General features: G+C 39.1%; 1 protein-coding gene across 1 annotated transcript; it reads left to right on the top strand.

Annotated features, from left to right (window-relative positions):
* The first annotated feature begins 308 nt into the window (after window positions 1–308).
* On the top strand, window positions 309–12,399 carry ube4a (ubiquitination factor E4A (UFD2 homolog, yeast)). Its single transcript, XM_053320761.1, has 20 exons — window positions 309–398; window positions 2,627–2,796; window positions 2,962–3,138; window positions 4,473–4,585; window positions 4,800–4,952; window positions 5,116–5,275; window positions 5,421–5,623; window positions 5,705–5,896; window positions 5,994–6,327; window positions 6,483–6,609; window positions 6,817–7,124; window positions 7,298–7,430; window positions 7,554–7,744; window positions 7,953–8,053; window positions 8,724–8,837; window positions 8,992–9,166; window positions 9,278–9,458; window positions 9,684–9,831; window positions 9,976–10,133; window positions 10,317–12,399. Exons 2-20 carry the CDS (start codon window positions 2,667–2,669, stop codon window positions 10,450–10,452), a joined length of 3,234 nt encoding a protein of 1,077 aa, XP_053176736.1. The 5' UTR covers window positions 309–398; window positions 2,627–2,666; the 3' UTR covers window positions 10,453–12,399.
* Window positions 12,400–14,860: the final 2,461 nt, after the last annotated feature.

The following is a 14,860-nucleotide window of genomic DNA, read 5'->3' as shown; positions in this document are numbered from 1 at the left end:
ATACCCTGAGGGAAAGATTATATAATAATGACAGAACTATCCAGTACCAAGTACATTAAAGCTGTTAAAATAAAACCATTTGAATTTTTAGAGAGGAAAAATACAATGATAATTTATTTATCTTTAGGGGTGCTGAGATCAAATTTAGGGGGACTTGAGCACCCCTAAAAAGGGTCTAAAATCGCCCCTGATATTATAGTTCATCTCCATCCTCTGCCTGCCATATGGTCTATGTATATATGTCCATGCTGCCTGCTGTGAGCTGTAACTGAACCAATGCTCTGCGTCGCATCGTGATGACGTCTACATTTTTATTTACCGAGCTGGTTTCCTAGAAGAGATTTCCTAATCCAAAACATACATTAACCCCCCTCCCCCCACTTCATCTCATCTAACAGGTACGGCAGCACCTTTTATCATTTGTATTCATGACTCGGACTAGGAATATAGACATTTTGATAAGAGTTAGTGGGATAGAGAGTGGGAATAGAGCCGGTGTGACATGCTGAGCTAACATGCTAACTAGCCCAGTGCTGCTGCTAGATAACACTGCGGCCTCAACCTGCTGATAGACTCACAGGTGACATTACACTGGTCAAGTGAAGACTGCTCCATGAGGTGGTGAAACATATTGTAACGATGAGACCACAGCTGTAGTTCTTTTAAGGACACATTTTTTGTCTTCAAGTGTGTCTCAAATCAGCAGTCAGGTGTCTTATCTAACACTGAGAGAGGGGTTTCCTTTGCTGTAATCATCCCTCTTGTTCATACTAGACATTAAAAGGTCTACTACAAATGTGCTTTCAATATAAATGATCAGGGGTCAATTTCAGTCATTAAAAATAGCGCATTTAAAAGTGTATTTGAAGCTGAGTTAGTCATATCAAGTGGATCTATCTGATCATATCTTTCACATTTACTGTGTGTTTAGCATCAAATTACCTCATTGTGTTTCCTTGTTGAGCTGCAGGGAAAGTATACGAACAAAAAGAGGGACTTTGGCTTTAAAAGACTTCACCATTGAACGATATCTACTTGATTTGACTCATTTGAAGCTTCATATTAGCTTAGCATAAACTTTTAAATAGAGAGAGGGTCTTCCTTTGCTGTAATCAGTCCTCTTGTTCATACTAGGTATTAAAATGTCCCCTTTTAAATGTGCTTTTAATGTAAATGATCAGGGGGTCAATTTCAGTCATTAAAATGCATTTAGAAGTTAATTTAAAGCTTTTTTGAGGCTTCAGCAGTCTGAAACAGGAGGAAATTGGTCTTGGTCAACGGTGTATAGTAGCTACAATCACAATAAATTTACATACGACATAAGTGACATACAGGAATATCGACAGTCTACACATTACTGTGGTTTCTGGATTATCCATCAGATATTGCACTAAAACCTAATAAGTAAATATTGCACATAAATTAAAAGTGACTTGTGTTGCAACTGATTTATACAAGAATACAAGAAATGACCTCACTGTGTTTCCCTGTTGAGCTGCAGTGAAAGCATAGGAACAAAAAGAGGGACTTTGGCTTTAAAAATACTTTAACATTGAAAGATATCTACTTGATTTGACTCATTTGAAGCTTCATATTTGCTTCAGATAAACTTTTAAATACACAGAAGGAGGACTGTGGATTTTGGCCTCCATCACTTACATTGTAAATACATTATGAAAGGATCTTCTTACAGCCAGTATGAACAGGAGGAAGGATTACAGCAAGAAAAAACTATTTAAATGTGAATTTGGGCTTCTGACTGTTGTTCTAAGACACACTTGAAAAACTATGAACCCATCCTTTAAATCAGGTACAAACGCTCTATTAAAATGTTACTAAAGAATAGTTAAACTAGAGCTAAAAGGTTTCATTCATGTATGTACTGGGAAACAAGAAAGTAGACAAGCTGACTAAACAAAAAGGGAAATATCAAAGTTAGAATTAAGAGAGCTGAAACAGTATTAAATCATCGGCAGACTAAAAATTGGGCGCCATAATCTAATCAGCACACTTCATATTATTAGGACGACAGTAGAGCATGCCTTTATAAAACGCAGGATAAATTAAATAAAAAGAAAGGTTTGTAGGATTCCAGAGAAAAGGACTAACATTTGCACTAGAGTGTGAAGGTAGTGGTGAGCAGAGAATATGAGTGTTAAAATTTTTAAGGACAACTGGACTCATTAAATGACTGAAGGACCAAGAGGGCAATTAGGGGAATTAAACACAGAAGGAGGCAGTAATGTAACATCAATTATGACAGCTGCTGTAAAACTCCATAGAAGAAGAGGAAGATGGCCAACTGACCCTTAAAGTACCTTCTCCATAAAATATCAGCTTTAAACAACTCCCCATACAGAAGATAATTACATTTGTTACAGTGTGGCATAGTTTGATATAAAGTAGGAACTTAATTTGGTGTGTGGTGGCTCAGAGACAGACATTTACCGGTAGTATGAATGAAGTCATGATATCAGGTGCAATGAGGGCAGCTCTGCATTGTATTATATCAAAAGAGTTAGGTCATGATGATATTGGGACATACTATATTCACTCACCAGTCCCTTACTTGGTTACTCTTAAATTGTGTTTTTGTTCCATGGCTGTGTGTCTGTTGCTCTTTAAGGCTGGGATCTTGGATGGAGTGAGTGTTGAGCCCCAGTGAGATGACTGACCAGGGCAACAACAACCAGAACATCTCTTGCAACCCCTTCGCTGCGCTCTTCGGCTCGCTGGCTGATGCCAAACAGTTTGCATCAGGCCAGAAACCTGCACAAGTGTCTGCTGAACCACCACGTGAGTGCAGAAGTCAGAGCTGCAGCAGTCCTCTAATAACAACTATAGCCAACATTTGTGTGGATTGACTGCAGTTCACACTTAATTCGGACACAAAACATACTCAAATCTGTCAGAATTTATCCACATGGTTTCATATTTTACTTTCTGCGTCTTGTATTGCAGTGGAGGACTCAGGAGAGAGCCAGTCCGAGTCAGAAAACTCTGTGTCAGACAGCGTTGATGACAATGACGACTCCGTGGCAGAGATCAGCCGCTCCTTTCGATCACGCCAGGAGCTCTGTGAACAGCTCAATGTCAACCACATGATCCAGCGTATATTTCTCATCACCCTGGACAACAGTAAGTAAAAGGAAACCTTGATAATGTGCAACGCTTTTATGTAACAGAGGTGTGTAGGATGCAGGTCTATTGAATATGTGTTGGATCCACACAGATAAGACAGTTGCCATTGATCATTATTAACAGAGACTCCAGTTTGCAGTTTTAGTTTTAAACACTTAGACTGAATCACATCGAATCATTTCCATGTTTCAGTTTAACTTCTCTCCTCTTATCTACATGCACACTTCCTCTCTCTCTCTCTTGTCCAGACATATACTCTTTTTGTTTGTCTTTCCTGCCTCATTTCTCTTTTTAATGGGAGTTGGTTATATAACATTTAAATGTTAATATCATTAAGCTAATTCCCACCACTGGAGACACCAGACACCATTCAACTCATAACCCCATCCAGACGGTATCTGAATGGGGTTATAACCCATACTACAAAAAAACCACACAGTACATCATTACCCACAATGTAGAGGGCAAGCTGGTTTTTATTTTTAACATACGTTTGTTATAGCCGTCTAAATGTGTCACACTGTCATGTGTTTTGGTCAATGACTAACCAAAGCCTGACTCTGTAAGTCCGCTTTCTGGTTCATAAACATCCAAATGTTGAAGGCTAACTGCAAATAGTTGATGATCATGATGAAAATAATAATAATAATAATAATTCCATATGCACTGATAAACAAGGCTTTTCTGTTTCATCACCAATTATACAGATGACGTTATTGTAGCCAAAGGTTCACAGTACAATAGTCACAACCCTTTCACTGCCATATCAACAATGACCGGTGTGACAGGTGGGTGTTGACACAGGTCAACATGTCATTTCCTCAGGAAGCTGAATGGGACATTGGATATACAGCAAAGTGCTCGATGATGTAACCGAGTGTATTGTAAATAGCTGCAGATTCTGCTCTGTTGCTCTCAGCGCTTGTGTTTGATGATGGTCACCATCTTGAATGTCAAATTTAAAGTTTCCCGTCAGTAGCAGATGATTCATCACCCTTACAAATACTTCTCTGCTTGGTCTCTCCACCCACAAGACTGCTTAAGGATGAGTCATCATTTACAGGAAATGCAGTCAATAAGACCCCCCTCCCCCCTCCTCTATTTACACAGAGTCCCTAAATGAATCCCCCTGCCACCTCATTCTGAAATAAATCAGAGCAAATATTTGCTGTGCATTTATTCCCCTGGTGTATTTATTCAAGTAGTGAACTGTTGATTTATTTCCCAAGTACAATTAATCCAGTGTTCATGGTTTGGTTTTAGCTTGTGGGTTGTAATATTATTTAAACTCAATTTTATTTAATACACGCTGGTCTTGTTCTCTTACCTAGGTGACCCAAGTCTGAGAGGAGGTAATGGGATCCCTCCTCGTTGTGTGTACCTGGAGGAGATGGCTGCAGATCTGGATGGACAGGACTGGCTGGACATGGACAACATAGAGCAGGTCTGATATGTTCACTTTATAAGTCAGCGTTCCTTTCTTCTGTCTTGTTTCTTTCCTCTGAACAAAGCACTAAATATTTTGTGCAATCAGCAATGAAATGCAACTTGTAAGCAATGCCAAGGGCTCCCTTCAGGCACAAGAACGTTAGCAAGCGGATGGTTGGAGGATGTTTTACACTGACTGGGTTCTATCTATCTAATGTTTTTATATCCAGGCGCTTTTCAACCGTCTGCTGCTGTTAGAGCCAGGAAACAACCTCATCTACATGACGTCATGCAGCGCTGTGAACCTGTCCGCTGACCGTGACGCTGGAGAGAAACGTGCCATTCCTTACCTTTTTGCCTGTTACCAGAGGGCAAAGGAAGAGGTGCGAGTTTTTTTTTTCTACATGACTGTAATTGAAGAAAGCTATTTTCTAAAAGGGTTTTCAGAGATTGCCCTAAGTTATAGTCTATTCTTAGTCATTGGACTGTAAAAATGACTCGATGCTCGTCTATAATTCAGTGACCTCTTGACTGTCTGTACACTAGGTGACGAAGGTACCAGAGAAGTTACTGTCGTTTGCTGTTCGCTGTAAGAACCTGACAGTTTCAAACACACAGACAGTACTGCTCACGCCAGAGATCTACATCAGCCAGAATGTCTATGAACAGCTTCTGGACCTGCTGCTGGAAGCTTTCAGTGGAGCACGTAGGTTTCCCATCGAGCCAAATCTTTTCTTTCTCATGCTTTCTTTTTTCTCTCATACTATATTTGTCTGCACTTGTTTGTCTGCAGACACAAAATAAGTACAGGCAAGTGTTCTCTAATTTTCTCCTCATTCTCTGCATTTCAGAACCAGAGGAGGTGATTGAGTTTCTAGAGGAGGTCATTGCTGGTCTGTTCTCTGACCAGGAGGTCCGTACCTTTGAGGAGGTGATAGTACCAATGTTTGACATCTTCCAGGGGCGTGTCAAAGATTTGGATCTGTGCCAACCTCTCCTCTACTCCTACCTAGATGTTCTCCTCTATTTTAGCCACAATAAAGACATTGCTAAGGTCAGGAGGCACACAGAGACATTTTATTTAATAATGTGGTCATAAACTATCTACTGACAACAGCAGTTTTGGTTCTTCTAGGTGTTGGTGGAATACATTCAGCCCAAAGATCCATCTAATGGTTTGCAGTACCAGAAGACCCTTTTAGGGACAGTGTTGAGTATTTCTTGCTTGTTGAAAACTCCCGGTGTGGTGGAGGGACACGGCTACTTCCTGAACCCCTCCCGCTCCAGTGCTCAGGAGACAAAGGTCCAGGAGGCCAACATCCACCAGGTGAGTAGATTCTGATTCATTTAAGTTGTGAGTGAGGTCACACTGATTGTCAAACTAATGCAAGAAGACTAATGATCTGTAATTCCTTGTGTTGCAGTTTATGGGACAGTTTCATGAAAAGCTGCATCAGATCTTGAAAAACTTGCTCCAGCGGTCCGGAGAGACACGCCACCTGCTGCTCTCATGGTTGGGCAGCTGTCTGCAGGCAAACGCTGGCCGAGCCAAGATATGGGCCAATCAGATGCCTGAGATCTTCTTCCAGATGTACGCCTCAGATGCATTCTTCTTAAATTTGGGTGCGGCACTGCTCAAGCTGTGCCAACCCTTCTGCAGGCCACGTTCGCCCAAGCTGCTCACCTTCAACCCTTCCTACTGCGCACTCAAAGAGCTGAGTGAAGAAGAGAGGCGCAATCGCAATGTGCATGCAAGAGGTTAATATATAGAGTATTAATGTGGCAGCTGTGAGATTTGTTTTGCTTTTTTAAAGTTGGTTTATAGATTCTACAGCTGTTTTCTTTTTCAATAGTATTTTCCAAGAGTGTACATTACATTTCATGACTGATTGATCACCTTTATCGTGCACCAGGACTCGACAAGGAAACCTGTCTGATCCCTGTGCCCCCTCAGCAGCCGGTGGAGTCTGCACAGTCCTACAGCCTGCTGACAGAAAACCTCATCCTCACACAACTCACCCTGCATCTCGGCTTCCACAGGTACACATAATTAACCAAACAACTTATCTTCCACATAGAGGTTAAAAGAGTACTGATAGTTTCCTCAAATAAAGCCTTTACAGCTCCTATAGTTCACACAACAATGCAGTATAGTGTATGTTCCTCATGTTTGAGCCATATGTCAACATTAACCTGCGTGTCTTGTTCTGTTTGTGTCTGGTACGTATGCATAATGTTCACGTGCAGACTCCATGAGCAGATGGTGAAGATGAACCAGTCTCTCCACCGGCTCCAGGTGACATGGCAGGAGGCCCAGAGAACAGGCAACCCAATGTCAGAGCAGCTCTTGGAGCAGTTTGAGCGTCTGATGATTGTTTATCTGTCAACCAAAGCTGCCACCACGCAGCCTGCCATGCTGCAATGCTGCCTTAACCTTCAATCTTCCACTGCTGCTCTGCTAGTTCAGCTTGGTATGGGAAACCAGGGGCCTGAACATGTAGCACTCACTTTTCCCCTGCCTTCCCTACAGAGTACTATGCTCTGCTATGTCCCAGGTAGGTCACATTTTCCACTTCTTTACAAATACAGTGAAATAGAAAACTTAAATTTGAGCCTATGCAAAATGACTGCATGTAATGTAAGGTAGTCATTTTTCAATTTGAATATTTCTCAACATCAAAGCCATGTGTTAAATGCATCTTTGTATGTGTGTGTGGTTTTTTTTCAGAGTTCTTTGCAGAGAATATGGGAGACTTTTTCATCTTTCTGCGTCGGTTTGCTGATGATGTTTTGGAGACTTCCTCTGAAAATCTGGAGCAGATTCTTAACTTTATCACTGTCTTCATGGGTAACGTAGAGAGGTACATGATTTAATCTGGCGTGATTGTAATCTTGTGTCATGTGAACTGAAAGGAAGGATTGTGATTCCAATAGGGCTTCAATAGTGCACTGCTCCAATCCCTCTTTTCCTGCGGCCCCAACAGGATGAAGAACCCACATTTAAGAGCAAAGCTGGCAGAGGTCTTAGAAGCAGTGATGCCCCACATGGAGCCTGTGGCTCCCGGTGCTGCTCAGCCAATCGTGTTCCAGCGAGAGAGAGTCTTCTGTACCTACAGACAAGCACCTCAGCTGGCCGAGGCCCTCATCACTGTGTTTGTAGACATTGAATTTACAGGTGAAGCACATACTTGTTTTCCTTTCAAGTTTTGAATTGGAATGTGAGAAGTATTTTATAGATCGAGTCAAGTGAAACTGTTAAGACTGTGTGTGCACCTGTGTGTATTCTGGAGATCAAGATAAGGGGAGAAGCTGGAAGAAGTGAAAACAGCAGTAGCAGTGAAAAATATTTGACTTTGTTTAGTTTTCCTCTTGTTTTTCTTCAGGTGATCCTCATCAGTTTGAACAGAAGTTCAACTACAGGAGACCCATGTATCCCATCCTCAAGTACATGTGGGGCAAAGAGGACTACAGAGAAAGTATCAAGGTATTAAGAAATTAGTATCTTTGGCATTCTTCATCCTGGTAAACTGTGTTTGATCAGCAGCTAGAAACAAAATCCTTCAGCCCCTTTCTCTCTACTGTAGGCATAATAAAAAGTCAATAAGTGTGTGTTCAGACTACATATTGTTGAACTACTTTACAATGATGTTGGTATTAGATGAGCACCTGCATGAGGAAGAAAAATATAAATATGGTGTTAATATTTTCTTTAGGTTGTACATAAAAATCTTGCTCAGCTATGAAGTGTATCGTTGAGTTTATGATTGGACAACTTCATCAATAACTGACATTGATTTTTAGTGACAGAGTAGAAAATGTGCTCTTCCAGAAGGCCTCCTTTTTCCCCTCACTCTGTCACCCTGTCTCATCTGTTATTTTCTGGTTAAAGTGGAGTGGTGGTGAGGAGAAGAGAAGGAGTATATAATCAGTATGATTTAGCTTCATCGGCCTTCAATTTACTAATAAACTGTGCAAGATGTTTTCTTATATATATATATATATATAGTATAAGACTGAAAAATGAATAGGGACAAAAATAGGTATACATAGTTTACATCAAAGTGATTTTGTCTGTGATATATAGGGAGACTGTAGTTTAATTAAGCAGATTGATCTCAATATGCTTTTTGCTTCATTGCACTTCTCTGTTTCAGCATTTGGCGGTCTATGCATCTGACAATCTGGAGGCCATGAACCCCCCTCTGTTCCTCAGGTTCCTCAACTTACTGATGAACGATGCCATCTACTTGCTGGACGAGGCTATTCAAGTGAGACTATGATGCATTTTGGTTCACAATAGTAAAATTATGAATTGAATTTCATTTAAAGCCATAAAACCAGTAATTAATGGATAGTAGCAGAGTTTGTGTGTAAGCTCAGTTTAGATAAATAAAATTCATATGCGTGTCTTATTGTTTTCAGTACCTGAGTAAAATCAAGGTTCTGCAGCTGGAGCGGGATCGAGGTGAGTGGGATGGCCTGGCCCCTGATGCCCGGAGAGAGAAGGAGTCAAGCCTGCAGATGTTTGGACAGCTGGGCCGCTTCCACAATATCATGTCTAATGAGACCATTGGCACACTGGCCTTCCTCACCTCAGGTCAGGCAGGAGAGATGCTCCTCTTCATATTGATGAATCCATTTAACGTTTGTCTTTACCAGCCTCATGTTGTTGTTTTTTTTCCTCTTTAACAATTTTCCTCATTTCCAGAGATCAAGGGGATCTTTGTGCACCCCTTCCTGGCTGAGAGGATCATCTCCATGCTGAACTACTTCCTGCAGCACCTGGTGGGTCCTAAGATGGGGGCCCTTAAAGTCAAGGACTTCAGTGAGTTTGACTTCAAGCCCCAGCAGCTTGTTTCTGACATCTGCACCATCTACCTGAACCTGGGGTATGTTCTGGAAACACTTTCTTTTCCATGCAAAATAGATAATAGAATTGGAAATAAAAACTGCAAAATAAACATTAAGAAGTATGTTTTGACAATTTCTTCTCTTAATTTTGTTCTTTTATTGATGCTATACTCTCTGGAGAAGAAATACAGTAGCAACTGCTGGGTACAAACACTATTTTTGGTTTCCCAATTTGAAAAAGTGTTTGCTTTTGTGTTTGGCAGAGATGAGGAGAATTTCTGTGCTACAGTCCCAAAGGATGGACGATCGTATTCTCCTACCCTCTTCTCCCAGACAGTCAGAGTACTAAAGAAGATCAACAAACCTGGGGACATGATTGTGGGATTTGGACTCCTTGCTGATAAAATAAAGGTATTATTTGACATACATCTGTCAGAGATAATCCTGGCATACATGTTAAGTTCTTACAAATCCTATGAATCTATGCAGTGTTCTCTGAGATGTAAGCAGCAGGAAATTATTCTAATGTTGGACGTCATTTTGTCTCTATTTCAGTCCCATGCAGACAGACAGCAGCAGGAAGAGGAGACCTATTCAGACGCCCCAGACGAGTTCTTAGACCCCATTATGTCCACGCTGATGCTTGATCCTGTTCTTCTCCCATCCTCTAATGTCACAGTTGACCGCTCAACTATAGCCAGACATCTCCTCAGGTTAGTTACTCCCGACAAAGCTCTGAAATAATCTCAAGATGATATCTAAGGAGCATAAATTGGTCATAAATGGTTCTAATCGTGATTAGTCGTTATGGGCTGTGAGGTCTATGTATAAAGCTGGTGTGCAGGAGTGTATTTAATAAGCATTTCTTTGTTATTTTTTTTTTGTCTTCCTTGCAGTGATCAGACAGACCCATTCAACCGCAGTCCTCTAACCATGGACCAGATCAGGCCAAATGAGGAACTCAAACAGCAGATCTTGCAGTGGCTGGATAAGCATAAGCAGGAGAGGCTGCAGCTGGGACCTAGTGGCTAGCCTTGATCCCTCGCTGTAATAAACAATGACTGCACCCTCGTTTTCTCTCCCGGCCCACGTCTAGTGTGCTCCTCTCTGCTTCTCAGCTAATCCATGGTGTGCTTGCCTCTGTGGATTTCTTCTGACTCCTCTGGTCCGACTAACATTGCATTAGCCTTTCATGCAGCCCTCATGCTCAGTGGATTATCTCTGTGACAACAATCCAGACAAACTGTAGCCCACCGGCTGGTGACAAGTTCAAAATACACACACAGTAGCTGTTTGACTCCCATGATGCCCTATGGTAAACATTAGTTGGGCGACACAATCTCTGGTTCCTCTCTCTCTCTCTGAATACTGTGTATTAATTAGTTCTCATTACATTCAGAACTGTGGCCAGAAGTATCAGTTCAACAGGACTTGTTGAATGTACTATATGAACTTGTGACTCACCAGCTGGCGCTAACGAGGTTTTATACTGCAAGGTAAGTATTTTTGGGAACTCAGACGGCAGAACAAAGATGAAACTGTTAATAATTTGACCACAACTTCACCTATAATAAGAATACATGATACACTGCCTTTTTACGTTTTTGAGCACCCTATATTTTAGCACTTTTGGCTGAAACTCAAGCAGCATGCTCATTGTAAATAAAATTAGAAGTTAAATGTAAGGCATAGATAAAACTGAATTAAAATGTGTGTGGCTTTTATTTATTGGAAAATATATAGATTTGCTCTCCTATGGCACAACTCACACTGCGCAACTGTCTGTATATTTTATAAGCTTAATAGGATGATTTTTTAAAAATTGCAACTGCCTTTAATTAAGCATCAATTAAAGATCTTGTTAGGATCTGAGAGCTTACTAATTAATAGATCATCAAATGAAAGGTTGAAAGGACACCATCACCCATATGGCAATCCAGAGTGGAAGTGCAGGAGCTGCTCACAGCTGTTAAAACATTTGAGTTAATTGTTACAATGACACCTTGGACAACAAATAAAAGAAATCTTTCCAAAAAACGTTTTTTCTTCACATTTTGTTGTTAAATTTGAAATTGGCCATAATATTCCAATGTGGCAGATTGTTGCCTTATTATCACTTCTCAGTAGTGCAAATAGGTAAAATATATATACTCTATATATATACTCAGTTACCAAAATGCCTTACTTTGAACTGTAGGACGTGGAAGTATAAATTTAAGGTTTGAAACACAGAAATGGCAAGTCAGAGGATGTTGACTGAGAAATACAAGTGTCTTATTTTATCACTGTAGCTCTCAGTGTTTGATGTTTAGGTCACTCAGACATCCACATATACTCTACTCAGCTAATCATGACGTGCATCTATAACATCCATTGTCAGACTTTAAAGTTACATTTCTTGAGATTGAACCACAAAATACCAAAATATAGGGTGTTCAGTCATCTTTGATTGGCAGTGTGTGTAACAGGCATCAATCCCCTTTGTGTCATTAACATTTATGTGATTAATTGATGTACCCCAGTCTAGCATTTTGAAAGGAAATTTTGTTGTGTGCAAGCGTAGTGTATTAACATGTGGGCAAACAGCTGATCAGTAGAATCGGTGCCTAAAACCACGAGCCTTGCAGTCATGTCAGTGAATGAGGATCTGACTTATTTCCTTCTTTTGGGATGCTATTATGAGTTTGTTGCTTTGAGCTGCAGGTAGAAAATAAAAGAAAAAGATGGTAAGAGAAAGATAACTTGTTTTTGAGTAGCTTTTTCCAATTAAAAAGTTTTAATTCATAATCAAATGTGGTTGTATTAAGTGGCAAAATGTGAGAGACGGATTGTTTGTTGGCATGCCCCCATAATGTATGTTGAATATCTACCGCCTGGATGATTACATGGGTTAAATTATAATGCAATATTTTTTTTGTTTTAATTATCATAATAAAATGTTTATTTTGGATGTACAGTATGATTAAAAAATAAAACTAATGTGCGTTATATAAGACAGTGTTATGTTCTTTTATCAGGAGTATGATGGGAGAGTGTTTTATTTTGAAATGGATCACTAAATTTAGATATTTAACCAATACAGTAACTGATACTTCTGATTGCTTTATATTAAATCATAGGGCTAGCATAAATATTAAATCTAAATGACACCATTAATATTTTACTCTTCTTTTAGTAATAACAGTCTCAAATATCTTTGGGTAGTATGCAGCTTTCTTCATTTGGAGGTTGTTGTTTTTCTCTTCCGAACATCTTGAACAGGATAAATGTTTTTATATAAGACAATCTCAGCAACTAGATGTGAAATTGTGAAGAATCATGACTTTAAAACCATGTCAGATTAGTTTGGGGGCCGTATAATATTCCCTTCATTGCTTTCAAACACTTATTTGTTAATGGATGGTGTAGTTTTCATCTTTACCCTTTGCATATTCTTTGGTATTAGTTCAAATTGTTTACTTGTCCAAACTGAGTTATTGGGTTTGGGTTTAAGCACAGACAGAAGGTTCCACTGGACTGACATCTAAGTATAACTACAGACATGTTAAGCTGAAAAAAAGTCTATTTTTCAGCTTGTTTCAGCTTGTTTGTCATTCATTATAAGGTTATTGATCAAACTGTCTTAAAATAAGCCTCTCATTATACTGTAATAGAGGCTCATCATTTTCTCTCTGACTGAGATTTAGTATTATTTATTTGAAGACTACACAGGGGGATCCTGTATTAGGTTGTAAGGTGTATCTTGGCGGATACCGAGTTTGTAATGAAAATTTAAGATTCTTGGATTATGTTAGAGCCGTCAATCTAAATGAAGGACATCTTTGTACATTTAAAACGTGTATTATTAAATCTATATGTTTTATAAGTGATGATGATCACTGATGATAGTGTCCAGGGGCAAGGTGAAACAAAGATATCTCATGCTACAGTATTAATAAATTAGTAAGTAACCTTTGCCATATCACTTTCACAAACCAGACTTATCAAATTCTAACCTTTTTTTTTAACTTTCTTGTTTCTAAATACATTTTTTAAATTATAATTCTGTCAATTACTCAATCATATGCATGTGAAAATAACTCCAAATGATGCTGCTCCTCTTTCAATGAGCCATCAACAATCATGTGTATGCATCTTCCCAAAACAAAGAAAGCAAAGAGATGGGTTTGCACAAGCTGAGTTCAAGAGTTCAGAGAGCCAGAATATGGTAAAAGAAAATCATACTACCGTAGAAAAATGAATTTATTTATTGTTTTGCTTTTTTGAATCCCCTTTATTATTGGGTGTTTGGGTATTCAGAGGTGGAGGCAAACCATGTGTCTAGTGTACTGATGGAGTTACTACATGCTCTTATATCTGTTTGATAGGCATGGAGTTGATCTGCACATCTCTATTTGTGCAGCAGGTGTTACTGAAATAATAACTTCACTAGTTATTAAATGTAGCAGCAAGTAGAGGTGGTGGAGCAGAGTATAATAACATTGGGTGCAGAATGCATTGCTATGACCCCCGCCCTAACACATAATCTAATACAGATAAGTATCACACAGCATGCTGATAATAGTTTGTCTTAGTTTGGCTGCGGTTTATAAAAGATTTCTTATCTTCCTGGCAGGGGCGATTCTAGGATCAGACCTTTAGTTTAATTTGACATACAATAACCTGCAAGTGCTCAAACTCCCTGCTAACTTACACATTTTACTGGATAACATAAATCACAATAAGAAATATGAATACATATCAGAATTGCCTACTGTAGTGTATGATATTATAATAATAATGGTTCAGAATAAACAATCACAGATTTCTACAGAGAGGACCCTGAGATAAGTTAATGAACCCCTAAAGGGAAACACAATAATTATCACAGAACTATCCAAAGTACATTAAAGCTGTTAAAATAAAACCATTTGAACCTGTGGCATAATTGTTTGCCCCATCTTTAACAGAAAGCTGCAACATAATTAAAGTTGATACAGGCAGAGGATGGAGAGGAAATTAATATAATAATAATATGTTTAGTTAAGTACTGTACTTATAGGACAATGTTAAGGAATATGTCTTTTTCACTGTGTATACAGTAAAATATTTGGGGGTAGATGTACAAAATTTTATAATGAGAAAAACTGGTAATGCATTTAATCTCAGAGATAGAGATGTTTTTTTACACTTTGAAAATGAAGAGAAAGACAAAGATTTAGTTTATCTTGTACAGTTGATTTTGTTGCTGGGAAAATTCCACATACATTAGAAGAAATGGACTGACTCCAAGCCAAACTTTGGACATTTTGCTCAAGAACTAAATCAATATTAAGGAGCACAATTAAAGACATTAAAAACAAAAAGGCAATGAAAACAAGGTAAATACTTCATGTGATTGTTTCCCTGGCAGAAACATTTGTTTGCTGTTTATGTTTAATAAAAAAAATATTTAAAAAAA

Source organism: Scomber japonicus, chromosome 6, assembly GCF_027409825.1.
Source record: "Scomber japonicus isolate fScoJap1 chromosome 6, fScoJap1.pri, whole genome shotgun sequence".
Classification (NCBI taxonomy): domain Eukaryota; kingdom Metazoa; phylum Chordata; class Actinopteri; order Scombriformes; family Scombridae; genus Scomber; species Scomber japonicus.
Note: the sequence above shows the minus strand (reverse complement) of the source record. Positions and strands in the feature narration are given on the sequence as shown.